Source organism: Betta splendens, chromosome 4 (genome assembly GCF_900634795.4).
Source record: "Betta splendens chromosome 4, fBetSpl5.4, whole genome shotgun sequence".
In the NCBI taxonomy this organism is placed as follows: domain Eukaryota; kingdom Metazoa; phylum Chordata; class Actinopteri; order Anabantiformes; family Osphronemidae; genus Betta; species Betta splendens.
The window spans coordinates 8,612,244-8,639,750 of NC_040884.2; the positions used below are offsets into that span (position 1 = coordinate 8,612,244).

General features: G+C 48.6%; 1 protein-coding gene across 38 annotated transcripts in view; it reads right to left on the minus strand.

Moving 5' to 3' along the window:
* adgrl2a (adhesion G protein-coupled receptor L2a) overlaps positions 1-27,507 on the minus strand; it is a 168,555-nt gene that overhangs the window by 52,863 nt on the left and 88,185 nt on the right. For 10 of the 38 annotated variants that reach the window (XM_055507935.1, XM_055507922.1, XM_055507939.1 and 7 more), the window contains exons 1-2: positions 26,717-27,392; positions 9,096-9,282 (exon numbers count right to left, since the gene is read on the minus strand). In XM_055507935.1, the coding sequence (XP_055363910.1) occupies positions 9,096-9,171 (76 nt within the window). In that variant the 5' untranslated portion in view covers positions 9,172-9,282; positions 26,717-27,392. Of the gene's footprint in view, positions 1-9,095; positions 9,283-21,388; positions 21,606-26,716; positions 27,394-27,507 lie in introns of those variants that run through there. The other 28 variants (XM_041070538.2, XM_041070537.2, XM_055507921.1 and 25 more) reach the window with 7 other exon arrangements.

The window sequence follows — 27,507 nt, forward strand, 5'->3', positions numbered from 1 at the left end:
GCATCGAGTGTCGCCGGCAGACAGACAAATAAAAATACACCGCAGCAGCGGGAAAGAAAAAACACCCTCATCAAATTCCATGTACACTTGTATGTAAATCAAGCTTTAGGCCTAATTAAGCTCCACGGGGCTCATCAAGGTCATAAATCCCCGTTTTTTTTTTCATAATGCATTATTGACTTCACATCATGGGAACATGTCGGCTGACTGCACTCACACGGGCGCACACTGTCATCTCACTGTCTAATATCGGATAGCCCTGGGGCCGGGCGGCGAGTGCGCCTGTGTGGGAGAGACGGGAGAGGGGAGAGCGATTTTTAGGTCACACGCCAAAAAAAAAAAAAAAAACCAAGGACATCTCCTGGTAATGAAATGTCTGCGATGACCATCAAATAGTAAATTTTGTCTCGTGGCGCTTGACAAACGCTCGCTGGTACGTTTGGCTGCTAAATTACTATAGGTTTGGAGATCATCAAAGGGAGGTCAAGGCTGTTTGCCTGCGTGATAACAGCAGAGGTGCAAGCAGTCCTTCAGAGCTACACTAAATTATGAAATTAATGATTTTGGCAGCATTGTTTGACCCGCAATTTAACCGTACGCTTTAAATTGTGCAAATTGAGAGTGGGGTGAGTGCACTTTAAATGTGTTTTGTCTGATTAGTCGTGGACTGAGCCTATGAGTCATTCCCCAGGGTGTAGGGCAGCTCCTGCTAAAAGTCATGGTGCCTTTTCGGACCTCATTACTCAGCCTTATCAGTGACAAGATTTCAGACGCTATCAAATGATCCTCAGTTTAAATGCAATACGGATGTGAGTCATGTTTTTTTCTTTTGCTGCGTGCTTGTTGTTGGCGCTTCCTCTGGTCTATATCACTTCTATGGTTTCCATTACACATGATACAAAAATTGGACTCGGATACGTTGGGCGGACCCGGCTTCCTTCTTTGCTCCAATGAAGCGTTTGATGCTGCTCGACTCAATAAGGCAGCATTTCCCAATGGGTCACCAGTGGCAGTACACACAAATGAGAAGGGTCCATCTGCTTGGTTTGCATTCCCAAAGTGCACTTCCTCAAGCAAGCCACGCCAGTGGTTCCCCTTCCCAAGACTCAGCTCTCATGTGTATGCATTTGTGCCACATTATTCAGCCAGTGCTTCAGCTGACCCCCACCTGGCATTTAAATTCCCTGACCAACTGGGTAGTCATGCCCTGATGACATGACTGCTGCTCCAACTGAATTCTTTATGCAGCTCTTATTCAGACTACACAGGAGACTTTCTGCCTTCTAGGTGAGGTGGTTTGTTATGTGACACAATGCTATTTTGCCAAGACACCCCGGCTTCACGTCTCCTGACTGGACTCGCTGGGCGTCATCCACACTTTGTGCGACAGTGCACGAGGAGAACAAGTACCGTATTTTTCGCCGTATAAGACGCACTTTTTTTTCCCCAAAACTGAAGGGGAAAAGTGCGTCTTATAGGGCGAATGCAGAGATCTGCAGAGCGGAACAGTGATGGTGATGACGAGTGGGGGGCAATGGTGGACTTTACAGTGATGAGTGGGGGCAAAGACAAAATGCACCGGTATGTTTGTCTTGTTTTTTTTTTTTTTAACTGATCTGAAAAAGATCCGATCTGTGACTCCTGATCCGTGGAACGATCTGGACCGTGAGTACTTTCACTTTCACTTTCACTGTTTACTGACTTTACTGACTGTTCATGTTACATGTTTGGCATACAATTGTTCTTAAACTGCTGTTAACTTTTATACAGTTTATATAAAATATTTTACTACAGTATTTGTTTCAGAATCTTTTTTTTTTTAGATTTTCCTCCTTTAAAATTGGGTGCGTCTTAAATGCCGGTGCGTCTTATATGGCGAAAAATACAGTATTTATTTATTTTCTGATAAAAGATTTTTTTTACATAAAAAAATTGCTCTCATTTCAGTTCATCAGGGATTTTTTGGCTGTTATCTGGATGACCTGCCATCTTGTGTATGTTTTTTCGCCCTCCAATGAAGTGATTGTTATAACATTCAAAAGGCCCAGCTCGCCCGCCCTCCTCAACATTTTTATTAGACACGTTTAGGTTTGGATTAACCTCGTTTGAACCACGGCCTCAGACTAAGGCTGCTTCCTTGCATTCTCGCTCCTCCATCTGTTTCCAGCCCTCACACTGTCACAGCAGGGGGCACTTTGAAGTTCTCATTTAAGGGTTTATCAGATGTCTCTCATGCTTATCGGCCTTAATTATTGCTTGTTGGCTATTTAAAAATAATTTGGGGACATGTGGGGGGGTGCGCGCGTGTGTGATGGAAATTAGGGAACTAGAGCAACTATTAAGCAAGAGGCAACGGTCCAGCTGAGCTGAGTCAGTATCATAAAAGACGCATTTGTTTCTAAAGAGGGCTTGATTCATTTGATACCGAGACTCAACTGGGGAAAACTGTATTTGATGACTATTTTTTTTAGCCCATCACTTACTTCAGAGTGAGGCCCGAGTCCTTGACATATGGACCCACTCAGGGGTCATAATGACTCAAAAGGTCAAAAGCGGGGTCAAGTTGTCCAGTGCACAAATGGCCCGAGTTGACATGTGTTATGTTTGACGAGGGGTAAACCTACACTGCTTCACTCCAAGCAGTAACCTAAGAAAACGAGGCGACAAGCTTAAACAACTGTTACTGACTGACAGCGGGCTTCAACGGGCCGCATTTGATGGGGTTTTAAACAAGCTTAACTAGAAAGAAACGGCTTCAAGACGGTTAAACAAAAGAGGAAAATGCTCACTAGGCTGCTGCAACTTTGCGAGTTAACAAGCTTCCTAAACGGGCACTCAGGCTTCCTTCAAAAGCTCCCAAATCCTTTTTATTTATGGGCGTAGTTTCACCACCCCTCGTTTACAGGAGTCTCCTCAGGATTTATAGCTGCTCTAAATCAGGACTGAAAGCAAGAGGACAAAGAGGATTCCACTAAGGGCATGCAGGGATATCTTGCATCTGACTCTTAACTGCAAAGTCTGTGAAATCATAAGCCTTTGGATACATTACACTGTGCTAACAGAGTGTGTCATTACGTGCTCTGCAGTGTGTTGTCACATCCAGGCCGAGCCCACACTGAACGTGCCTTTCAGCGGCGGCCTCACAATGAAGACGTGATTGCCTGCCTAACCCCCCAACACCTGCAGATTGTTGTTGTTTGCGTTACGTATTCCGACTGATAGGAAATGGAAAACCCGCGCGCGTGAGCCAGCGGTTACATAAATGGCAGTTCTCACAAGGCCACTCGAGCGAACTCCTCCCTCGGCTCAAACCAGGAGGTGCGCGCCAGCTGAATTTGCTCACGTTGATAAATACATGTAATCCAGCGATGCGGTATGTGGTGCCACGCTCCATGCGACCCGCCACCGCCGTCTAATCGCCCGTAAATGTTATAGCATTACAGTAGCAGACAGGAAGCAAACTAGATTTGCCCTTTGACCAGCTGAGCGGCTTCGTTTGTGTCGAACAGCCCAGTTCCTGTTTGAATCACCATCCACGCTGGATAATCAAAAACATTCTCCTCGTCCGCCCTTCCAGACAGCACTTCATCAGCAGTCCTTGCGTGAGGTCTGTCTGCAGTCCTTGATGTCCACTACACAGGCTCCAGCAACATAAAAATATCAAAGCGCCAAAGAGCCTGTGTTATTTCTTTTATCATACAGGTAGCTTCAGGTATTTTGCTCCATTTTTCTCTTTTTCTTCACGATATATACCAGCAGCAGCTTTAAAATCTAATCTGGCAAACGTAAGTTAAAGCCACTTTTTTTTTTTTTTTTATTCTACCCCCACAAACAAACAGGAGCAAACAAAAACACAACTTCAAAAATGCATATCTCTGACAAATCGAGGCCTGCTTATGCGAAGATGCCCACATACTGCTAGTCACAGCTGCCGCGGCCGAATCAGACAGAGCCAACAAGAGCACAAAACGATAAATGCTCCATGAATAATAGGTCTTTGGTTATAGACCACTGCACCGGAGACTGATAAGTCATGTTTGTTTTCCCATATTTTGGATTCAGACGAGGAGACTCAATTGGTTATCGGAACATTGTTGTGTAGATTGTTTGGGATATACTTGTTAGGAGCCCACATGATCGTACTGGGTAAAGAACAAAGTTAGACAAAGCATGACGGTAAAATACGAGGCAGACAGGGACATGTGGGTAGATGACTAATCGAGGGTGTCTGAGATCCCACCCAGTGAGGGCCTCGTGGGCCCTCGCCCCAATGCCCATTATCCAAAAACCATGAACCGCTGAGGACGACGGGAGAAGGTAGGTTTCACACCAAGTCTGAGGCTCTGTCACGGCGAACCGTTCTGAAACCCAATTACAGCGTTAGAGGATGAGCCACATGTTGAGAATCACAGTCCTGTTGTTTTCGTCAGAAGTCCCAAAGACTTGCTTAAACAAATAGCCACAGCTTCCATAGAGGAAGACCTGCAGCTTAAGTTGTAAAACAATAAATCATCCGGCTTTAGAGCTCCTCCTGCGGCAGCTGACACCGGAGGAAAGAGCGGGGACCGAGACGAGGTTCTATCTCTCCCGACTGATCTGCCGCAGCGGTGTCACGGCACAGATTATGGTCAGCGGCTGCAAACAACAAACTAATGATGCTTTCCAAGGTGATCTCTGCATATATAATCGCTACGGAGAACGCTGACGCAGCAGCCGAAACCCACAGACACCAACATAAGCCACTGGAATGGCATTAAAAGGTTTTGGCGAGGGCAGTTAATAATTGAGTTTTATAAATTCTGGGTGAGCAAAACATCTTTTATGTGCCGCGAGAGGCAGGTGGTGGGAGGGCCCGTGTTTGGGTGGAGGGGAGAGGGGTGAGGAGATGTCAGACCTCCACCGAGCTCCTGCATGACAAACACCAACCTGGAGCCAACTGTGACAGAGGCCTAATCCAGAAAATCCCTCCTTCCTTTGCTGAAAATCCTAATGAGGATTTGAAGTGCTCTGCAGGGAGGAGACCCGGGGGCTGTGGTTACACCTTGCCACTGCTTGCTCTCCCAGTCATTGTCTCCTTATCTACTTATTGGCCAAGCCTGGCTGGCGATGAAAGAGACATGACAGCATGCTAGGCCTCCGTACACAGGCCCCACGCCTGCCTGGCTCCACGGGAAGCCGAATTCCACAAACAACCAAGATGACATCAGGAGAGAGGAGGAAAGACGAAACCAACACGCTCTGTTTACCGAAGACACAAAAACTCTCCCCTTTAGCCTCAACCATTTGGTCTTTCCAAAATTAGCTGCGCTTTAAGCTTGGAAAAACCCAACTGACATGTCGGCATTTCAGAGACTAATTACCCGAGACATGTCTGAAAGCCCTTAAAAGTACCTTAAATACAAAACGTAGAGATAGGGGAACGGGTTCTGCAGGGTTTGTTCTTCCCAGCGCTCAACTGCGTCACAAACCAGTACTTCAAAGAGGAGGCAGGTTGTCTGCGCTTCCTCCAATGCTAATACGCTGGAGCTTTCAGAACGGTTTCATACCGTCTTCAGTCAGACCCCTAGTGGAGAGAATGGAAAGCACCGGTGCTGACGACCCGGCATTATTGGATTTACCTGTCAGCCCGACCCAACAGTACACGAACGCGAGGCCATATAAATATGAGTCCGTGCTTAAAAGAAAAGGGTGACCAGAGCAAGGAGGTGGTGGCGGAGCACCGGGGGATGCTCGATCCTGTTCTTCCAGGTTCTGGCTCACATTAAGCCCTGGGCTTTTTACTTCCAGTAATTACATTTCAGAACACCTTGATTGTCTGTTTCATTCCATTCACTTTGGGATGAAGGCTTTAAGTCTATTCTCTCTTCCTTTCACATGCGGCAGAAAGAGGACTTTTAAAGGTACCCTTTCCTGTTGCCCTTGAGAAATCTCAAGTACTTCAAACATTTGGAGCTTTAAAGGGAAACAATGGCGTGGTTTCAGGGTGTGCGGCGCGAACGGGGGATTCTCTATGTCAGGCCTGCTCGCACAAGTTGTGACAGTGAAACGTAGCTTTTATATCACAGACAGACCCCCACAGTAACAACACGCAGCCTAAAGAAAACCACGGTCATGGTTACAAAGACATCCCCGCGACCTAGTTCACGGTAGTTGGTCGGATTATTTATTCAAAGGCAGTGGTTGCAGCCTCCAAAAGAAGATGCAAATCAACAAATTGGAGGAATAAACGGCAGAGGAAGGTAACGTGGACGGGTTTGCTCCTGATCCATGGCGCCGTGGCGCTGCCCTCCCCGCTCGCTGACACACTATCTCTGCTCTGCTCTTGTTCTGCCTCGCTGTAATTCTAACAATCTTCATGAAAGCCTTTGAAGAGAGCGCGTGGCCGAGCTCTGTGTGAATTGTTATTCTGTCGCTGATGCAGATAAGCCCTTTCAACCCCATCACACTTGACTAAATTATGTTGGACGACACGCGAGCCAATTTGAAATTATCACTGTTTTTACATGTTGCAGAGAAAACAGGACACATAATATTACTTTATAAATTACACCTTCACCTCATTTTTTATTGGGTTGCTATGGTGACGTCTGCAGAGGACACTAGTAGGACAAAAGGAAATAAACCTGCTCCTTCAAAGAAGATCCCTTCTAATGCCAGAGGGCAAACTTGTGCTGATGTACATCTATTTCAAAGCAGGTCAGAGGGAAGCATTCTGATTAAAGTGACATATATGTCTCCTACGTTCTGACCTACAGCATCCACTGTGCTGTGGGAGCTTCTATTTGATGTTTTGTTTGATATTTCATTTGATGACTCACATTCTCGAGAACCTATATGAGGATGAATTGTCATAATGAAATGAGCACGGGAGCAGCGCACTGACGTCTGTGCTTTGGAATTAGCAAAACCCCAGAACACGTCATTCTGCTCCTCCGAACATCGAACTCAAACACATCTGTTAGACTCTTCTTGGTAAACGCCCACGTCCGTTTGTTCAGAAGTCACTTTGAATAGTTGTTTTATAGATTTGGTAAACCCAACTCTGACTAATTGAACCGGTTAACTTTTCCACAGTGTGATCATTGTTATCTATTGGGAAGATAAGTGAAATGCTTATTAAAACCAAATCCCCACATAACATCTGGTCAATATGTCCACGTTCATGCTTTTATTGATCTAGGTATCTGTGTCATAACAGAGCCCTCATGGGATTAGGATTACGGGCACACTGTGACACCACTGGCTCAAATTTATATTTCAGGACCTTTGAACAATCCCAGCATATAAAATTAGATATTACAGCTAAACTGTGGATAAAATTGTAAAAACTGTGTCATGACTCTACACAAAACTGCAGTGAATATATTGCTGTTTATAAGAACTGCACAGTAACAGGGCAGAGTATAACAATTCCTTGCCATTAGGCCAAAGTGCTTGAGGCACTGGGGTTTTCTGTGTATAAAACACAATGCCGTCTATGCAGCATAATTAAAATAATAAGGCAAATCAATATCAGAAGCTAATGTCAGTGACTGGGCTGCTGGGGCTGTGGATGTGCACAGGCCAGTTCTTCATATGGAGAAGATAAAGGAAATAGAAGATGAAAGGCTCGGTTTCAGGCTCGGAACAGAAACACTCATGAAGACGAGTCCGGCTAGTGGAGTCAGATGTGGAGGATGAGACGTGCATTGTATAGAAGGAGGTCAGGGGCAGACAGACAGAGGCTGCATTAATACATCCTTCTTCCAATGCAAGAAACAAGAAGGAGAAAACAAACTTTAAACTATTTACAGCATTCCACTAACCCATTTAATTCAATTATAAAAATGCATTAAAAAGATATTAGGAGTAGATGCAGTTTAATGAAGCATGTTTACTTGGGGATATTGTTTGTAATGAACTGTTTCTGGGCTGATCTGTGAGGCTGAGATGGGAAATGGGAAGGAGGGGGAGGTGGGGGAGCCGACGAGAGGAGAAGGTGACTGACAACCGTCAACAGTTCCTCCCAGTCTGGAGTGGACACTTCCTCTCGGCTTATCTTATCTGTTTACTCCATCAGTGCCTTATAACCCATGCAGGCACGCTCTTTGTAGATCCATTCTGAGCAGCCATTAGACGTTTGAAGAGCATCAGAGTCCCTCGCTGGCCTACACCACCCCACCCCCCCACCGCCCCCCGCTGCCAGACGACTTCGCCGGGCGAAACCAGGGCAACCGCGGCACTCGCTCGGAGCAGATCTTGTGCGACTTTCTGTTTCCTGAATCCACCGACGTCCACGGAGGCCACACACTGCTCAGACCGGCCGACACGTGAGAAAGACATACGGCGTCGTATACGTTACACCGCAGTGACTGAAATGTGGGAATTGAGCATCTTGAGAAATCGTTACTGCCCAAACTTTAATCAATAATCCAACATTACTGAGTTTCAACAATAATGAGCGAAGCAGGTTTATGGATCAGTTGGCAGGAGCTTCAACGTTTGGCACCAGCGGAGCAAATTGGTAACGGCTCTTAATCAAGTCATTAGACATGAAAGTAATAGACCTCTGTTTAGTTTTAACATCAATATTTACAGGAGGCCGGTTACTAGCAATGGTTCAGAGGCATAAATCTTTTGATTATTACACAGCTGACAGTGATTTAATCAAAGCTAAACGTCCTATGATTAAAACACAGTCGAGCTTCTTTGCGAGGTGTGAAATCTGTGTGCGCCTGCCATGAGACAGAACATTTTAGTGAGGAATTTACAAATGGATCCAGCTCTGATGCCACTGGGAACAACTGACGCTTTCAAGCAGAAAATCTCAGACAACTCACAATTTACCAACTAATGAAACCACTCAAGATTATCCCCCATGCGCCTGTGCCCACTGTCCTCACAGCTGCATTACTTACACAAGCAGCGCCTGCATTCAGAGGAGCACCAGTGGCCTGACTCACAATTTGACCGCGCGCTGCCATCGTGAAGAAGACAATGGCGAGTCGCCCGGTTCCTGCTGGCGCTGCTCGTCACGGAGCCCAAAACAGCCCCCATTTCACTCACGTTATGGGGGTTTTAGAGGCAACAAACGTGGCTGTTTCGTGAGCACTTACCCTCTGTGGAGTTGACCTGGGCCAGAGTGATGAGGAACCAGCAGAGGATGTGCAGCTTCCACAGGGAGCTGGCCATGGCGTCTGGCGTGGAGGCGGCGGCGGCGCTTCGCTGGGGCGGTCGAAAGGCTGGTGGTTAAAAAGGTCCAAACCGGCCGCTTCCCAAAAAGCTCATCATCGATCGCGTCACCTGCGGAGCAGACGGCGACACGTGATCAGTTCAGGGACGGGGGTCGTTGCACGCGCGGACTCTCGCACAAAGGAAGTCGCCTTGACACATGTTTCATCACACGGCGGCGACGGCAGAAATGTGACTAACGTCAAGCCGTGAAGTGATCCGAACCCACGCAAGCCTCTAAAATGAGCCCCTCCTGAGAAGGGAAATCTGTTAAAAGCAGCTGAACGTTAACCCTTTCACTAGTGGGGAGGGGGCGATGCCAGCACTGCCCCCCCCCCACACACACACACACACACACACCCCCCGGCTCCCACTGACCTGATCACAGCTCTGTCCCAGGATGTTTCTGCTACAAACACACACCGTGACCAGTCTGAGCGTTTATGAATGCAAGGTATTTCTTTACTCGTGTTGTTTGGATGGAACACAACTGGAGCAACTTCTGCTCAAGGACAGGTTGAAAAGTAACAGTGCTTCCGTTTCAAGTGGACCTCCCTCCCCTCCTCACTCACTCTCCCCGTCTCCACGCTGCCCGGACGAGCAAACCAACAAAGCCAATGGTCACTCCTCCGCGCTGTAGCTGACCACAAACAGCCTTATCTCCCCGTCCTGACCCCCCCCCCCCACCCCTCTGAAGCAGAATCCTCCCTCCCCACCTCATCCATACCTGCCGCTCCAGTGCGAGTCTGTTTGAATGTTTGTTTTTGCTCTCTTTGGCTACAAAAGCAAATGGCCTCCTCCCCGTCACTGATACCGTGGCGGAGCGGCGTCGACTGAAACCCAACGCCTACCTGCACGCCCAGGCATGCGCTCCCCGCCGCTAACGGCTCCCTTTTGTCTGTGTGTTTACACTGCTGGGCTGAGCTCGGTCCTCGCGCTCCCATGAACCATTAGCACATTCACCGTGGGATATGGCATCACTCTGGCAACAAGGCTCGCAGGACCCCATTAGAAACTGGGTTTTTTTTTTCCTACTTCTGTTTTAGCACATTCAAAAACAACATTCCTTTTTTTTTCCCCCCCGCGCTCGAGCCCAATGCGATCCGTCACACGAGCGTCTGACGAGAGGACGGGAGCTGGAACGGCGGCGAGGAACGGCGCTGGTCACGTACAGCAGCGCACCGTCTGGGGCCGGCTCCTCGCGCCGGAGCGCCTGCGATCCGTTTTGCCTGGCTTCTCAGACAGCGTTCGAATTCATCACTGAGAAAACATGCAGCGCGCACACATTAGCCAACAAAGTTATAATTAAGCCCGCCATAATCAGCTCATCTAGTGTGACATTAAGCCTCACCTGAGACCTCTAATTTTAGAGCCATTTAGTGGAGGTTAACAGGAGCAGACTGCTGCAGCCACAGAGTATTTAGTTTCAATGGAATAATGCGCACTCACATAACTCGACAAATGAAAGTTGATCACGGATCACAATATATTGGATTCCAGCAAAACCCTAACACTTATTCTTTAGCTGATAAGTGCATGTGGCATCAATTAAATTTATCAAGCTGGAGGCTGTGCGTAATCAGCCTACACCAAGAGTCCACGCAGCGTAATGAGGCCTTAAGCAGATTGTCTCCAGCATAAAGCTGCACGGCCGGTGTTTATCCTGCAGGATCTTCATCCCCGCGCTCACGTCCGAGCTCTCGCTGGTTTGTTCACTTAGGCGCCGCTAACATCACACATGCATACGCGACGGCCCCATTCAACCATTATATAGGAAAGCGAATCATGAAAGTTATTTAGTTTGAAACTCGCTGTTTGATTAAGGTGTGGTTGAACCTACGGAAGCTCCCTAATATTATTATGATGAGAATGTCGGGCAGCATATATATAAATAAATAATAATAAAAAAATATATAATATATATATATATATATATATATATATATATATATATATATATATATATATATATATATATATATATGTGAGTAATGTTTGGCTTGGTCTTGATAGTTTTTGAACATGAAAATTTACGGCGCGGCGGCTCCGTCACTCGAGGTGTTGGCTGTAGCTTCGCGTTTGTTTCACTGTCACTCAATGGGATGAGGTTTGCTTCGCCCGCAGCCCTGTCCTGCTTTTATCACACGCGGTTCCATCCGCCGTGCATCTGGTTCAGTCCGTGACCTCTGCACAGAATCAAAGTACACGCTGCCGCCCGGCGCACGTGAGGCGACATAGTGGAGACCATAGCGTGATATTCACAAGCATCTGTGCATGGCCATCTTATAATATAACACATTAATGCCGAGGATCAAACCCCACCACCTCCTTAACCCCAGGCACAAAACCTACCTCACACGACAACGACGTAGCTTAAATGAACTACAACTGTATCCACCATATCTGTAAGTCGCTTTGGAGTCTGCGGGTGTTCATGTTTACATGTGTAAACAAACTATTATAATTCTCTGCCTGAGATAACAGTGTTGAATCAATATGATTATTCTTGCCTCCCTGTCATCTTTGCTTAGTGTAAAAGAGAGGCGGCGCGCTCAACAGACCTCCCATGTCAGAATGTGAAGACAAAGACAAGATGCCTTTAAACAGTTCTGCCTCCAAGGCAGCCGAGACCCCCTGCCGTGCAAAAAAAAGCCGAATGCAGATCCCTCGTACGCGGGGATGGGTGTTCTGTAAATCGATGATAACAGTCCTATACTTTAATATATTTTGTATCACGCTGGGAGTGTTTAACATGCTGAGACACCAAAGGCACGAGCCGGAGGAAGACTGCCTGACTGCCGTTCTCCTCATTAAAAACGCTGAGGTCTCCCCTCTCAGCTGGAGGCTTCTTTTCTGTCTCCATCGCGTAACTGGAACTGCCAGCGATTACACCTTGACTGTTTTCTTAAATAGTCCTCAGCCTGGGTGTGATGTCGTTGCGCCGGGGATGGACAGATGATAAAGGGCCCCCGCCTCCCGCGCGCCTCCCTCCAAGTTACGAGGCGCGCGATCGAGGCGACGTCGTCTGATTGTTAAGCACAGATTGTTAAATTGTCAACAGGCGTCACACTGTTTTGGCTAAATATGAAGTCACTGCAGACAGATGTTTAAGTACTCTGAGAAATGGAGGAGCCACAGGGGCGTCGGCCCAGAGGCTTTAAACATATGTGTGCTTGATAGATTTGCAATAAACTGCAGAACACTTTATAATTGACAACTGGGTGACGAAACTGGGAGCTGCTGGAACCCAGTTGGTCTCCTTTAAAAAAAAAGGCTTAGTAACTGGGAGGAAGGGGGTTATTAGAAGGAAGTGGAGGAGGGTTGATTGAAAAGGACAGTTTGAAATTTGAATGCAGCGGGGGTCTGAAAACAAGAGACAGATGTGAAAGAATGCCGGCTCGTGAGACAAAGCTCCTGGTTGTGCCTCTCTAGCTGTTAGAGGGCCACGGGAGAATAGGAGAAGAGTTGGGCCATTCTGTTAAATGAGGTCTTGGAGAATGGAGGGGGAGCTCAGAATAAAGACCCCGAGTGGAGGAGGGGGGGCTCCAGTTACAATACAAGATTGACAGCTTGCAAGGCTTGCTTGACCCCTGAATTAGCCCCTGAGCTTTCAACAAACCTCAATAAAGACTCGGGATGTTAATTGTCACGGAACATCACAGGGATGCAAAGGAAGGGAAATATGGGGCCGGAGATTCACTGAAATGTAAATCAGAACCAACAGACCACCACATGTTGAATGGCGGGAACTCATTCAGTTTCTTTTGGGTTTTCCCAACAGCATCCTCATACATGAATTCATACATACTATAAGACTTCTCTTATCTCTGTTTCTCATGCCCACTTTGAGGGAAAAACTGAAATACCTGGGGACACAGAGCTCAGTCACAGAACACTCAGCTTCAGCTGTGGAGGAAATATATTCCCAAAAGAGATTGCATTCCTGCTTTGACACTGCTGAAGATGTACAATTTGCAAGCGTAAATCAGAAAATTCGCACTCCAGAGGGGAGAGACTGGGCCGGTGATCGGATGAGTCTGGAGCCCCACTGAGTCAGATATGGGACAGGGAGGAATCACAGGCTGACCCCTTCTGCTGGGGGGATGATTGAGAGCAGCGCTGGGCCGGAGGAGCTGAATGAGGCCCGGCCCAGCGCTGCGTGACCGCTGGCGCCCCCGGACGCGGGTCCCGACAGGAGCAGTTCAGCCAGTAAAGCAGCGGGTCAAACACGCACGCCGCTCCGCGGGGCGGCCGGGCTCCTCGCTGAGGGGGGGGGGGGGTCCAAGGAGGGACGGGACCGGGAAACAAGGCTTGATGGAGGCGAGCGTTTGCGTTATATAAGGCTTTATTTTTAGTCCAGACCCATTATGAGCAGGGCTGTCCACTCGGCGTATCAGCCGGCCCATTTCATCATCTCGCCGCCACGTGAAAACAATTGTTTCTTAATCTATGGATCATAATGTTTAGATTAGATGAGTCACTGGACGCGCCTCACGCCGGCCACGCCGTGGCATTAGAACCCGCGCTCGTGCCCGTCACGCTCCTTGCTCGTCATTTATCATTTTTACGAGCCACTCAATTAATGGATGGGAGCGCTCCCCGCTCCCTCGCTCAGGACGTACGGCTCTAAATAAAGCAGTCCGGAGCCAGACCATGGCCTCGGCAGCAAACATGCTGCAAACGTGAGAGATATGAAGTTCCCGACTGATAATGGGTTGTATGTTTTTAGGCTGCTTCCTGCAGCATTGTCCTCCGTCTGAATGCGCTCCATATTAAATCTATAGCCTCGAAATCACTTTAGCAATGCCGCAAAAATCCTATTAGAGCCGAAAGATACCTACACCTGCCTGTCCGCGCGGATTATAGCCCGATGATTTACCACGGCAACAAAGTTTTAATGCGGGCTCCATACATTTTTACGTGTAATTTTCATGTTTTACTGGGAAGTGAAGTGGATTATCTCGAATGAAATTTTCAAAATGTCATTTCCACCCGCTGATAGCGCGAAACTATTCCTTTCAGGTCCGCTGAGATAAGGATGATTCAGCCCGGGCCGTTAAACGGTGTCTTTGCTAAGTGTTCCTCCGCTTAGGAATTAATAGGCTGACATTAATACAGCAAGATAAATAGGAAGGTCAGAATTGGGAGCCCTGCCATTATATGGACATCTCGTGGTGATAGTACCTGTCAATCAAGTCCAATAAGTCCTTGACACAGCGCGGCTCACCTTGGAGGACGCGCAGCAAATGCAATATGTAGGCGACGCGCTTGTGTCCAGAGGAGCCAATCCAATTAGCACGTGCACATAAATACTGCTGCTCTGAGAGCACATTAGGACACCATAAAAGAAACATTTGTTGTGTGATCCCGTTTGCCACGGCTAAATTAGTCAAAACAGATCAGGGATTATACGAAGCGGGCGCCGCACTCGGCTCCGAACGCTCGCCCCGAACTCATCTTCTCAATTTCAGCGCGAGTGCATCATTGTTGCGTTCATGCAAAAATAATGCAGCGAGGAAGAGAGGGGGAACGGCCGAAGCTCTGGCCGCCGCACTCCACCACTGGGCGTCAGGAGGAAAGTGTCCGGAACACAGCGAGCAAATAAATAAACAGTGGAGGTCAGAGATTGGTTCACAGGGGTCACAGGCACAGAAAATGTGTTACTGCCTTCTGCAGCTTGTGTAACTTCTTTTTTTGTGTTGCCACTCAAAATATCATGTCTGTTCACAGAAAAAGGCCCAAGGCCGGGTTTTAGTCTATGATAGTATGTGTTGTTGTATTTATGCGGATGTGCACCACTAAGCAGCTTGTGACCCTCCCCCATCAAAAAAGCCCCGTCTCCGTCCTCCATCTCCTATTAAGAAGCTCACATCAATAATGCACTGTGATCGTGAGGCGTTATTAAACAGCATGATTAATTTTTAAGGCGGTGGGCAGCAAACACAAAACATGAAGAAGGTAAAGGAGACGATGACATGTGAAATGGAAGGGGCACAGGTGGGGAGCGAGCGCCACTCAGCCTCGTCTGTCCTCGGCTGGGAAATGAGGAGCTGAAGAGAAAGTGAGCAATTATCTTTGGGAGGAAAAGACAGAAGCCATGTTTTAACTCCTTCGCTGAAATACATGCTTCATCATCGAGTAAATCCTTGGCTTATACGGAACGAACCATCCCAAAAAAAAAAGAAAAATTGAGTCATAGCCCGTTTTACACAATCCACTCCTCAATTGTCTGAAAGCTCTAAAATCCCCCGCTTCTTTGTTTGCTGTGCTTGTTGAGTTACGGCTTCTCCTTTGACTGGTATTTAATGGCGTCTTAATCACAGCTTTTACCTGGATTCACCTCATAATGGCACTTAAGCATAGGTGCTATAGTTTCCTGCTGACACGCGCTGAAGTTTCAGGAGAGCAGCGAGGAAGGTGCTACGTTTAATCCTAAAAAGCAGGATCTGGGAAGAAGCGGACGTTTCCACTTCTGGAGGCTGCTAATTTCGTCAGATTACAGGCGCCGTGCATAACGTGGTCGCCCTCGGGTGTAATTGGGGGCTTTTAACCTTTGCACAGCTCGGAGGAAGGACAAACACAGGCAAAAACAAGGGGCAGCGCATAATCTGAGTCCTGGTAAAAAATAGCGAACAGCGCAGGGACGTTGCCCTTAACGCAGAATATTACATGACTCCAGCAGCATCGACGGCAGCCTACTTCACCCCGCTGCTGCCGCATCTATTTTCAATCTGAAAGATGGCACAGATGCCTTTGTCTGACGTGGGGGGGGGTGTCTCAGCCTAAAACAAGGTATAGCTGCATCTCGTCAGGAAGCTCAGACAAAAGAAGTGGGTGTAGCCCCTCCACGAGGCATTCACTGTCTCCCCTCAGCACTGCCCTGACAGGTAATGGCGCTTGTTAGACCTGATGAAGGTATATTACTTTTTTAAGAAACACTCAAAACGTCCAAAAGGCATTTAGCTGGATTCTCTACAAGCACGAGTGCACACAAACATGACACATTTCTAAAAATGGGAGTGGGGGTTGAAAAAAATAAAATAAAAAAAAAGGATTTGGGAGACGCAGCATCAGTAATTGAAGTTGCTTTGAATTTCCAGGCGGCATCATTAGGCTTCCTTGTGCGGCGTGGGTGTCACTGCTCCGTGCCCTCCCACCCCCCGCCCCACCCACCGCCGTGAAAGGCAGAGGACAGTTTTGGGGCCGGGGCTCTTTCCGCGGCGTTCATTAGCATAACATCAGCACCGTGTGGGGAATTGTGATGCAAACAAGCTCAGATTGGCTCATTCTGTTCCCCTATTTTAATAACTAAGGTGCTCTAGGACCCCCCCCCGCTCACTGTACAATGGATCGGCCTCTCTCTTTAGGACACAGGGAGAAGTTTCAGTGAAGCCAACACTTGCCGTCCGGACTGATGGGACACTATTAAAAGATAAAAGACTAAAAAGAAACGGACGCCACGCAGAAAGTGGCTTGTTTGAAAGCGCGTGGGCAAAAACACCTCTTTTCAAAAATATTCTCCCGGCTCCCGACTGACCACGATTCTGACTTGACATGATTAAAAAAAATAAAAATGTAAATGAATCTGTGGCTTATGTTATCGTCCCCTGCCACCCACCGCGGGACAGCACATACAGCAATCACTGCTTCTGCACCTTGTGTATGTTAAATGTGTGTTTGCTATTCTGTGATAACAAACGGGGAGGGGGTCGTGTGTGTGTGTGTGTGTGTGTGTGTGTGTGTGTGTGTGTGTGTGTGTGGGTTTTTTTTTTTCCTCTGAATTACTGGACCAAAGTCAGGGAGTCTAAAGACACAAGGAGAGAGAGGCCGCGATAAAATTCACCGGGAAATTATCTCCCCTGTCACGAGACCCTCCTGTTTTGAATACCAAAGGGACTCATATTCCCAAACAAACTGGGGAAGAGGCCGATCCTGCGCCGTGCCCAGCGACGGCAGGGTCGCACCCCTGAACCCGAGGACGGGCAGCGATCCTAATCTGGCCGCTCTGCGTCGCTGATCCAGCGGAGGGTAATTGCTACGGCTCCACGTTACACAAATGACGGCGGCACAAACGCCGCGAACGAGGAGCGAGCGATAAGGTCCCGCGGCGGCGAAGGGAAGGCGGGGGCTCCACGAGGGCGCTCCCTCTGAGCGACGACGCCACGGATAAGAGACGTTCCACCATTGAAATGGCTGCCACGTCATTTATCAGTGTCATGCTCACCTGACGTGAACTACACTTGGTTTCACTATTTGCAACAGAATCAACTGCAAAATACAGAAAAGCAAGTTAATTGTGTGTGTGTGTGTGTGTGTGTGTGTGTGTGTGTGTGTGTGTGTGTGTGTGTGTGTATTTAATTTACATTAAAAAAGGATGAAAAGCAGTGAATAAACCCAAAGAGAAGCGAATACACTTTAAACCCAGATGTGAAATCTCCCCAACTGATACATTTTCGTCACTGTCGTCCTTTTGTGATTTCTACACCAAAATATCCACAGCGTCAATTAGTCCTTTTGTTTGGGGCGATTCCTGCTCCAGTTGTATGAATCGTGTTATGAAAGCTTCATTACACATTTTTGTCTTGGCGCAAGATGTTTAACTTCTGCTGAATTTTAAATGCCAACTATGCAGCTGGGAGCCTCAGCATATTTCTGCTCTGTCCTCAGGTAACGTCTGCACCCCCCCCCCCCCCCCCCCCCCGCTTCCAGAGGAACCTATGAACCTTTTCAGGTGAGAGAATAAAAGCCCCTTCTTTTTCTGCATCTTATTTTACAGTAAAGTGAGGAGGCGTGGCGTTGCGTTGCGCGTCGGCAGCAGTGAACAACTCTGACTGACTGCATCCAGTAGCTCCGTTTCAGCTCCAGCACGGAGCCCGCGCTCCCGGGGTTCACAGGGGCCTGGTCTTTAAAAGTCACGCTAAATAGCTAAGGAAAATACACAAGCTCACCTCCACTCTCAGCAACATGTTACCGGTCAGAGCCCAGCGCACCTCTCCCTCCTGGAGGCGGGTCCCGGCCTCGCGGCGGCGCCGCCGGGCCCGGTGCTGATGGTAATGGCCGCAGGAGTCGCATCCTGCAGCCCACTCTAGACCCACTAGTAATCAGCTCGGGCCCATGAATGACGGAAATGCCACCGGCTCCACTTTTTGCCACCACAAAAAAAAAAAAAAAAAAAAAAAAAAAAGCACCCGCGCCCCCTCCCCGTTAGACTGTCCTCTTTACACCGCCCCCCCCCACCCCGTTTCCATCAGCTACTACAGGAAAGCACTCAACACATCGGTTCAGCTGCTGATGCTGAGGCTAAAAATGAAACACGTGTTGCCAGGCACAGATGCAGTGCTCGCTGCTCGAGTCCAGTCACGGTTTAACCTCGCTTTGATTCCATCGCTGGGTGATTCATAAAGTCAGATACATAGGTTGGCTTTAATTAAGCTAGCTGTGGTCCTCAGGAGAACACAAGCGTCCATACACCGGGCGCTGTAACGGCTTTGGTGTTTTATTAATTACCACCAGTTAGCGTCACCTGTCTCCAAAAAGGCGGGCTGCAAAAACTCATTTCAGCTTTTATAGTCTGTTTTTATGTAGTTGGAGTGAGCCAATAAAACAGTGTGTAAAACCTCAAAAACTTTTTACACTTGCCCTCCAGGTAGGTCCAAGACATTCATCTACTTTATTATTGACAGAATTGCGGATTAAAACAGCTAGAATTATTATGTCTAAAAATTATTGAGGAATCGTGATGCGATGAAATGCATTTCTTCATCACGCAACAATTATTTTAGCAATTTCTAGATAGAACCATGAATTAGGTGCCACAGTGATTTGTAGAGTGAGTGCAGCAGCATTTAAAGTGTATTAGATTAGCTGTGATGTAACGGTGCTACTGAAACTCTTTATAATCGCTGATAATAAAGATTAAGGGCAAAACGTACGAAGCGCGTGTTATCAGCCGTAAAAGATGAACCTTGTGCTGTCCTGATGCAGAGGAATCTCTACCATCCGCTCCATTGTCATTTGGTGGCTAATTCCACTTCTCCTCGCTTCTTTCACATCTCACTTGCAGTGATAAAATACCAGGTGTGAAGTCGGAGCTGCAGTTCTCACACTCATCTTAATTACTAGAACCAGTGGTAGGGACCGAATAGCTGAATAAGACAAACAGGTCGGTCTAATGGATAAAGCAGTCAGGCTATGTGTGATTTATAGCAGAATTCACACCAGCAGAGCCTCACACCTCATTTAGAAGGAGGAGGCATGATAAATTATTAGGGCAGCCTGTATATGTAGTTCCTTCTTCCAAAGAAGATCAGGTTGTACACACTTAAGCGTTTTCATTACAAACACTTGTTTTGTGATACGTCATTCCTAATGTTTACTGCACTAGACACTCATACTGACAAAACTTTCACATAGCGACTTGTGAGTTTATTGTTGGTGCAGACCTGCAAAAAACAATGCAATCGGCACATTATAGAGCACTCGTGTATATCATGCCCATTGCATTTCCTTTCTATACGAGGTCCATAGTAGTTCAGCTTATGTTGGCTATGGCGGTTCCGGAGGAGCTGGAGCCACCAGGCAGTGGCGGATGCCAGCGTTGGCACAGCTGTACAAGCAAAGCCGTAAAGAGCGGCCACCGCCGCTCAATCTTCCCCCGTGTTAATCCCACACTATCTGCATTCGCCTCAGCCCCGCTCCCCGTGTCCCTGCATTGCTTTTCACACTCCTGAGTTCAATTTGGCAGAAAAGTGGACATGTTGCATCACTTCTCCTGGCTGGGAATCATCTTGGCATTGTTCCCCTCTAATAATCTTTATTCTACGGCGGCGCGATGGCGGTATTATGATGTACAATTGACTCGATAGTCACTGTGTGCGAGGTATTTTCTGCTGCTTGTTTGCCCCTTCAGGTATTCACTGGAGCAAATAAAAGTGTGAGCAAAAATAGAGGTTTAGTTATGTTACTCCAGCTGCAAATCCGAGCTCTGTGCCTTTTGACAGCGGCGTAGCAAGCATGAGATTTAAAAGCCTTTAATGCTGGCGGATCTCTTCTTAGCTGATCAGCTCATCTTCTGAATGGCCTCAATACACAGGCCGGGCGGCTCCATTTATCTGTATTCATCATTCACAATATTACAGAGAGACAACCTGCCGTCGTATCAGACCCCACACGGTCACTGGAGCTGGAGCCGGGCAGACGGGCTACAGGATGAAGCCTGTGGTCAGATTCTACCGAGCCCGCGCTCTTTTCCAGGTGGGAATTTTACACCCAGGCTTCACAGGAAGCAAACACGGGTCCTCGGGGCGGATATTTTATTTTAACGTCTCTTCTCCGGACTGACATTTCGTCCTCAAATGTTTTCCCAAGATGCCCTTCTCCAATTGACCCCAAACAGAGACCACCGCCCCTGGCTTGTCACGGAGGGGGGAGAGTGATGCGGCTCCATGGGCAACAGAGGGGGAGGCTGTGGAGTGAGACAGCAGCAGGTGCAGCTGTGACAGTTGCCGTGTTGTTGCTAGCCCCGCACTGTAGTCAAGATGAGGTTCACAGATGTAGCCACTCAGTGCAGTGGTTTATTGGGCGCCCGAAACAATGCATCTCTGTCAAGAACAACTCCTCCTAAGGCCATTCCAGTCCAAGAGCGCTCTGTACGAAGCAAGGCGGAGGAAAAACCTGAGTCTGACACACAAGGTCAATCCCGCTCCACGGCAACACAATCAAAGCTCCCTGTTCTGCCAAGAAAAGCAAACAAATTCCAACCTGAAGCAATGACAATGAAACATGAAGGTGTGAGGTATATTTTCATATTATTATGTGAAGAGAATCCGTCAAAATAATGAAAAAGACAATGTGTAATTAAAAAAATATTCATAGAAATAGATTGGCTAATAATTGTATTTAATAAGTGGAATATGATGAGGGGGAAAAGTACTAATTATTACTCCGAGCATTGCAACACATTTCTGTTTAATCATTAGCAAACCTCTCTCGCGTTCATGCTTCTTAAGTCAACTAAATACCACCCAAGGCTGCACTTTACCCTCAGGTGCAGCTTGCAAGACATGCATCCCAATCATGCGACGCGTGCATGCAAACCTAGCAGCGCCAATGTTGCTGTAGCAGTTCATTTTGCAGTTCTTTTTTTTTTTTTTCCCCGGTAGGTGGAGAGAAAGCAAACCTGATGCCTGTCTTCAACACGGATCCTCCAAGTCCGTAAAAGTCCAATGTGGGACAGCGTTCTGTTGGGTTTCGTAGTGGAGATGTGGGATAAAATGACTATTGTTTTCCTGTAAAGCACCCAGAGCCTGCTTGTTCAATTACTGGAAGGAGCTTCAACAAGGGCGGTTAAATCACTCGCAGAGACATTATGTACGCATTGAGAGAAAGAAAGAAGGACAGACCGAGAGGGAGAAAGAGGGAGGGAGGAGAGAGAGGGAGAGAGAGAGCGAGCGAGCGAGCGAGCGAGCGAGCGACACAGAGCTGACATAACGGCCAAACTTAAGTCTGTGGAGGAAACAGAAACATTTTTTGTGTGGACCACACATGGAGGCTACTGCAAGAATAAAAGCAGCAGGATTCATGATTCACTGCAGGAAATTAATAGACTAATACACTTCTCTCTGTTTCAATGCCAAAACACACATCATAAGATAAAATTGTTTTCATTACAGGTGATGATGGATCTCTATGTAGATTATAAAAATGTACACGGAATACTTCTGAGCGGGCAGAGCGCGAACTCCATTCCTGCCCCACATATGTCGCCTCCAAACAAACCCAACTCACCAGCGCTCATCTGTCAGCGTGAGCAATCATTAAGAGATAATTTGATTGTTTTTCCAGTCTCGCCTGTGTTTGATGTCTCTGGCTCGCTAGCAATTGAACAGACAATTATTTTGTTGATTAGCTTAGTTTTTAGCAACTTACCATGCCTGTGATATTCCTCTGAAAGTCCCAGACCAGACGCTCAACTCCATCTGACTTGGCAACGACATTACAAGAACAAAGCTTCCACTCTCCCCAACTAAACACTGTAGAATAAAACAGCATTTATCAAAGCGTCCAGCTTCCAAATGAACCAGGAAGCTAAATGAGCCTATGAGATGAAACATACACTTAATACACATAATGTGTACATAGCTGGCAGCGTTACACACAGTTACCAGCATCCATCGCATCCGCTGTACGAATTCGCCGACTAAAATCGTTTATCAAACCGGCGCGAACACACTTAAAGGCTGAACCCTCACCTGAGACATTACGTGTGCTTTTAATGTTTTCGCTCCTTCCAGCTCGGCCTGATCCAAATTTCCTATTCATTATTCTGCGGGAGCAGCAAACTTCCCCTAATTGCTAAATAGCATGTAACTCCACACAAAGGTATGTAAATCGCCTGACAGCCAGTCGCGGCCACATCTAAAGCACAGCAGCAGCAACAAAGCAGGAATGTTGAGTCCTGAAAGACTGCTTTACTAGTTTTGCACTTCACTGTGATAATGTCAGTCTGAATGTTGGAGAACGCCCAAAGCCCAAAATGCCAAAAAAAATAATTATGTTAGGGGAAACACTGGCCCATGGATCAAAACTTTTCTCACTCACACAGTCACAATAGTCAAGGACAACAAGCGCCTGTATGGAGGAAATATATTGCTCTGGTGTGTTTACCCACAAGCGTCCCTAAATAACAGCCCTGTCTTGTTGGAAAAGGAGGCTTTTAAGTGTGGATGTGCTCCGCTCTCCTATAATCCAGCCGAGACATTACTCCTTCCCCTGGCAGACGTCCGCAGATCCCCCCTCTCTGCCAAGCAGGCCTTGCTCTCGGCTGCTATGGCAGAGCTGCAATAACTGCTGTTTGCTCAGAGCCTTGCCTCCCAGGTTCTCTCCTCTGTCACACAGAAATTGAATATTTTCCCAAATAGTGTTGCAGCTGTGCACTGATAAGGACAAGTCCTGTTCACAAAGAGCAGAAAGGGACGAGTGTGTGTGTGTGTGTGTGTGTGTAGATTTTAAATAAAAAATATTAGTCATAACAACAAAAAAAGAAAACTGAATTTTAATGTTAAAACAATGCTTGAATTATTATTATTATTTTTTAACTTTCTTAATAAGAGGAATGGAATTAAAATGTGAAATCCAATAATCTTAGATTGTTACTCATGCCCCACACTGGTGCATTCCTCTTCCACACGGCAGACATTTCCTCGTCTCGGCTTGGGTGTGACCTGAGCAAACACCACTAATAGCGCAAAGTGCAGCTTATCTGGACGCCAGGTAGTGTTTCCGGCGTGATGTAAAATACCCGGCGTGCGATAAGGAACCGGCCCAACGCGCCGCCCACATGGCTCCGCGGCCGGGCGGATTCCACGACCCGTCTCTGCCGCGTTCCAGTCGGCCGCGAGAGCGAGCGAAGCAGCGGGAGAGCGACGGCAGACGCGCTGGGGGGTGGGGGGACGCTGCCGCTGCAGCGGAGCACGGCTGCAGTGTGCACGTGGGCGTGCACGTGCGCGCTCCACGGGCTGGAACTTCCACGCTGCAGCCCGTCGCCGCGGCCCCCGTCGACCCTCGTATTGTTCTGCTAGGGAATTATTTAGGCAGGCAGAAAGTTTCACCTGCCGTCTGAGGGGCGGCGAGTCCCCCCTGCACCCGAGGCCTTTGGCGAGTGGGAACAAATGTTTCACAAAATGGCAGGGAGGGGAGCGCGCTGGCGCTCGCCGTTTCACTGATTGCCAATCGTAAAATAAAATCAGTCACGAAAGGGGAGGGATTCCGGCCTCTGTGTTGCATTAAATTTGCCATAGCCTTGTTTTACAGCCTTGTTTATTCCCTTTAATGGCCAGCAGTTATTGGCACAGCGTGGCTCCATGTAGGTGGTTGCAGCAACAGGAAGGGTCGCGTCTGAACACACACACCCGCCCAACGAGCGACTGCGGCCCCCGCGGTGTCCGCTGCATCCTCCGCCGGGTCAGCTGACGGGAAGTGCGGCTGCTCGCCTCCCGCCGCCTAACAAAGGCCGCCGCCGCCGCGCTCGCGAGGAAGAAAGGGAGATGCGTCGGGAATGAAGAGGCACGACGACGCCTCGGCGGCGACGCCGTTGGCACAGACGGCCCATTCAGGCAGTGCAACCTCAGAATGGGCTGAATGGAGCGGCCAACGGCAGCGGGCTGATGGCCATGAGCGTGGGGGGGGGGGGGTCGCAGGCACAGGGGAGGCAAACGCTGCCACCGGCCGGAGCGCGAGCCCACGCTGGATCCAATCAATAACAAATTACCTTAATAAAGCCAAAGTGGAAGTGGCTGCCTTGTTGTTGTAATTTGAAAATCTGGAGAGGCAGCGACGGCTGCGTTGGGATCTGTTCAGTGCACCAGTCAAATGTCTGGAGTCGGGAACAAAACATCAGCTGCCGTTGTGCGGCGGGGAGAGGAACGCAATAAAATCCCCCGGCACCAAACGAGGCACCAGGCCGGCGTGTCACAGACTGGGACCACTCCTCAGCCGCCTGCAAAGTCTCACGCTGCGAAAGTGTGATATAAAGAGTTGAGAATGGAGTGAAATATAGCACTCTATAACCCCCCCCCCCCCCCCCCCCCCCTCCCCCCAAACCCTCCAAAAGCCACACAGAAGTTTGCCGGGCTGTATTGATCTGCAGCAGAGATGAATGCACGGGCAAAGAGAGGCAATCTGCTCTCTGGCAGATCAACTGCAGCTGCAGTTCTTTCAAACCGGACGCACTTCCACTGGAATAAAGCCACGGGCTGAAAAAGGTACTCAGTAAAACGCTCATAATGGCGAGCCGGAGCGACAGACGCCAAGCGGCGCGACACGCGAGAACACAGCCCGCGTGCGCCACCGCTTCCACCAGGCGCCGACGACTGGGAGCGCTGGTTTGAATCCCACACCAGTTTGACTGTACACGTATTTCTGCTAAATCCTGCTTTTCGTAAGTCACTGTGCAACCAGACACACCACAGCACACACAAATACAAGCGCGATTACGCTCCACGCAGCGCGTGGTGCGGCCCTTCTTACGAGAGCGCGAGGCAGATACACGACTCTGGCGCCTTTGCCAGCTCACACACTCCATCTCCAGCCTTTTCAGGCTCAGCCAAAAGCAGTGGCACAAAAAAAATAAAAAAACACGACTGCATGCATTGTGCGGAGGCTTTGGACACTTTGATATGCTAATATGTTCCTTTTCCCAACAGCTGGAATTTGCACTTGCATTAGCTCGCACATTTTTAATGGCACAAACACGTGAAATAAAGAGGTCTGAAGGAGCAGCGTGCTCCGGCGCACGGATGAAAGCGCGTGTTGGCTTATTTCCTCCCCATTCCTGAAAACTCCGGAGTTGTTCACAATAAGCTGCCTTTGTGTTTCCCTGAATGTCACTTTGTTATGTATGGCGAGGGAGATAAAGCCACTTCATCCCGCAAACACTCGGTTTCTTCTGTTGTTTTCTCTCATCCCAAGAATACAGCGTCAGATAAGCTTGTTCAGCCTTTGCCCGTTCACACATTATTGCAGTGTGCTGGTGCGGGACGCGTTTTATTATTATTTAAATAAAATACCTCAGCAGATGCCACATTTTACAGTAAGGCCACATCCTGCTCCGGCAGCGGCGGCGGCGGCGCTTTGAGGAACAACCTCAAACACGCACACGAGACATGATCCAGGCTCGAATCAAACGTCAGATCACAACTAAATAAAAAAAGCGGCGTGTTTTGAAGACGGACCGAATCCACCCCAGCGCTGATCGATCACTAAAGATCGCGGCCGTGCTCCGGGCTGCCACGCACCGGCGGCCGACCGCCGGGGCTCTCGCGGGCCAGCGGAGGCTCACGCGCCGCCGCGTGTGCGCTGCCGCTGCCTGCTCTTTAACACATGGTTGACGCTCCCGAACCGGCAGGCCTAAATAATGAATGTGCAGTAAAAGGATCTAATTTTACAGCCACTCTGCGCCGACTGGCTTTGAGTTAAGGCTAAACAACCGTTCCCCGAGCACCTATAGATGTTTTCAATTGTGTTCCTGCCTTTGATTGAGTTCTTGTAAGCCGTCGCATTAGAGGCCACCTCTGGCCAAAACTAATTATTATTCTTTTTGTTCTTTTTTTTACTTATGTGATATATATAGCTCAGTCCCAATTATAATGCCTAAGCCTGCGGTACAGAGCAGAGCAGCCTACAGTTCCCATTCAGCCGAACACATCAATCCACATCTGCTTATGTTTTCATTAACCATTTTTCAATTAGCCACGGAGCCCGTCGGACTTTTTAAATGACTACAGAGGAAATGTTTTAAACAATTAATCATTGACATGTACTTTTAAAAGGTCACGTCAGAAACACTTGGCGAAAGTGCCATAAAAAACCCGAGTCCCGAAAGCGCATGCAATCGTCCGAAAAGTTACTACACTCCACATCAACTCGTCAAAAAGCCAATGAAGAGTCCGGTTTATAAAGCGTCGGCGACGCTGAGGTGCGGGAGAGGACTTAAAAACGCGGCTCTTACCTTAATTTCGAAATGCAGCGGAGCCAAACAGCGTTAGAATGAAGTCAGCGGGGAGGAGACGCGGAGTGGACGAATGTCAGATTGTGGGAAGACAGTTTGATGGGAACTCCAGAGCAGCGGCGAGACTGCGCGTGCGGCTGCGAAGCATGCCCCACGAGCTGGGACGGGCGGCGGGCGTCAGGCGGCGGGTCCCCCGCGCGCACCGCACATTCCCCTGCACCGGACGCACGCTTCCATGGCACGCGGGCGAGGTGTTGCTGCGCGCTCGGTCCCGACTCGTCCGCAGCGCTCGCGCGGCTCCCCCGCGCGCCCTCACTCCCGACGCGGCAACAACACACAAGAAAAAGGGGGGCAAAAAGGCGCAGGTCGGGGACAAAAACACAAGAGTGGGTGACTCGGAGAGGGGACAGGCTGGAGTGAAAGGGGCGAAGACGTGGAGCGCTCCCCCGTTACTTTGAGCCGCCGACGCGGCTCTCGCGGCTCCTCTCAGCGACGACTGCGCGCACCGGGCAAGTTTGAGCGGCTCCGCTCTGGACAAGACCCCGCTCACAGTGTTGAGACACTTGGTGGAAGCGGCGCGGAGCGGGCTTCCAGTAAACAGCGCCAGCGCAGAGGAGGAACAGGCTGCCGTCTGCGCGAGCCGTCTGAGCCGAGGACTCCGCTAAAACCCGGCGTGGACTTCCCGATCCGCGCTGGCTCGGAGTCTCCAGGCGCGCGCGCGCGCTCTAGGAGCAGCAGCGGCAGCGGCGCAAACTAATCGCATCAAGTTGATGCAGGCTCAGAGATGATTC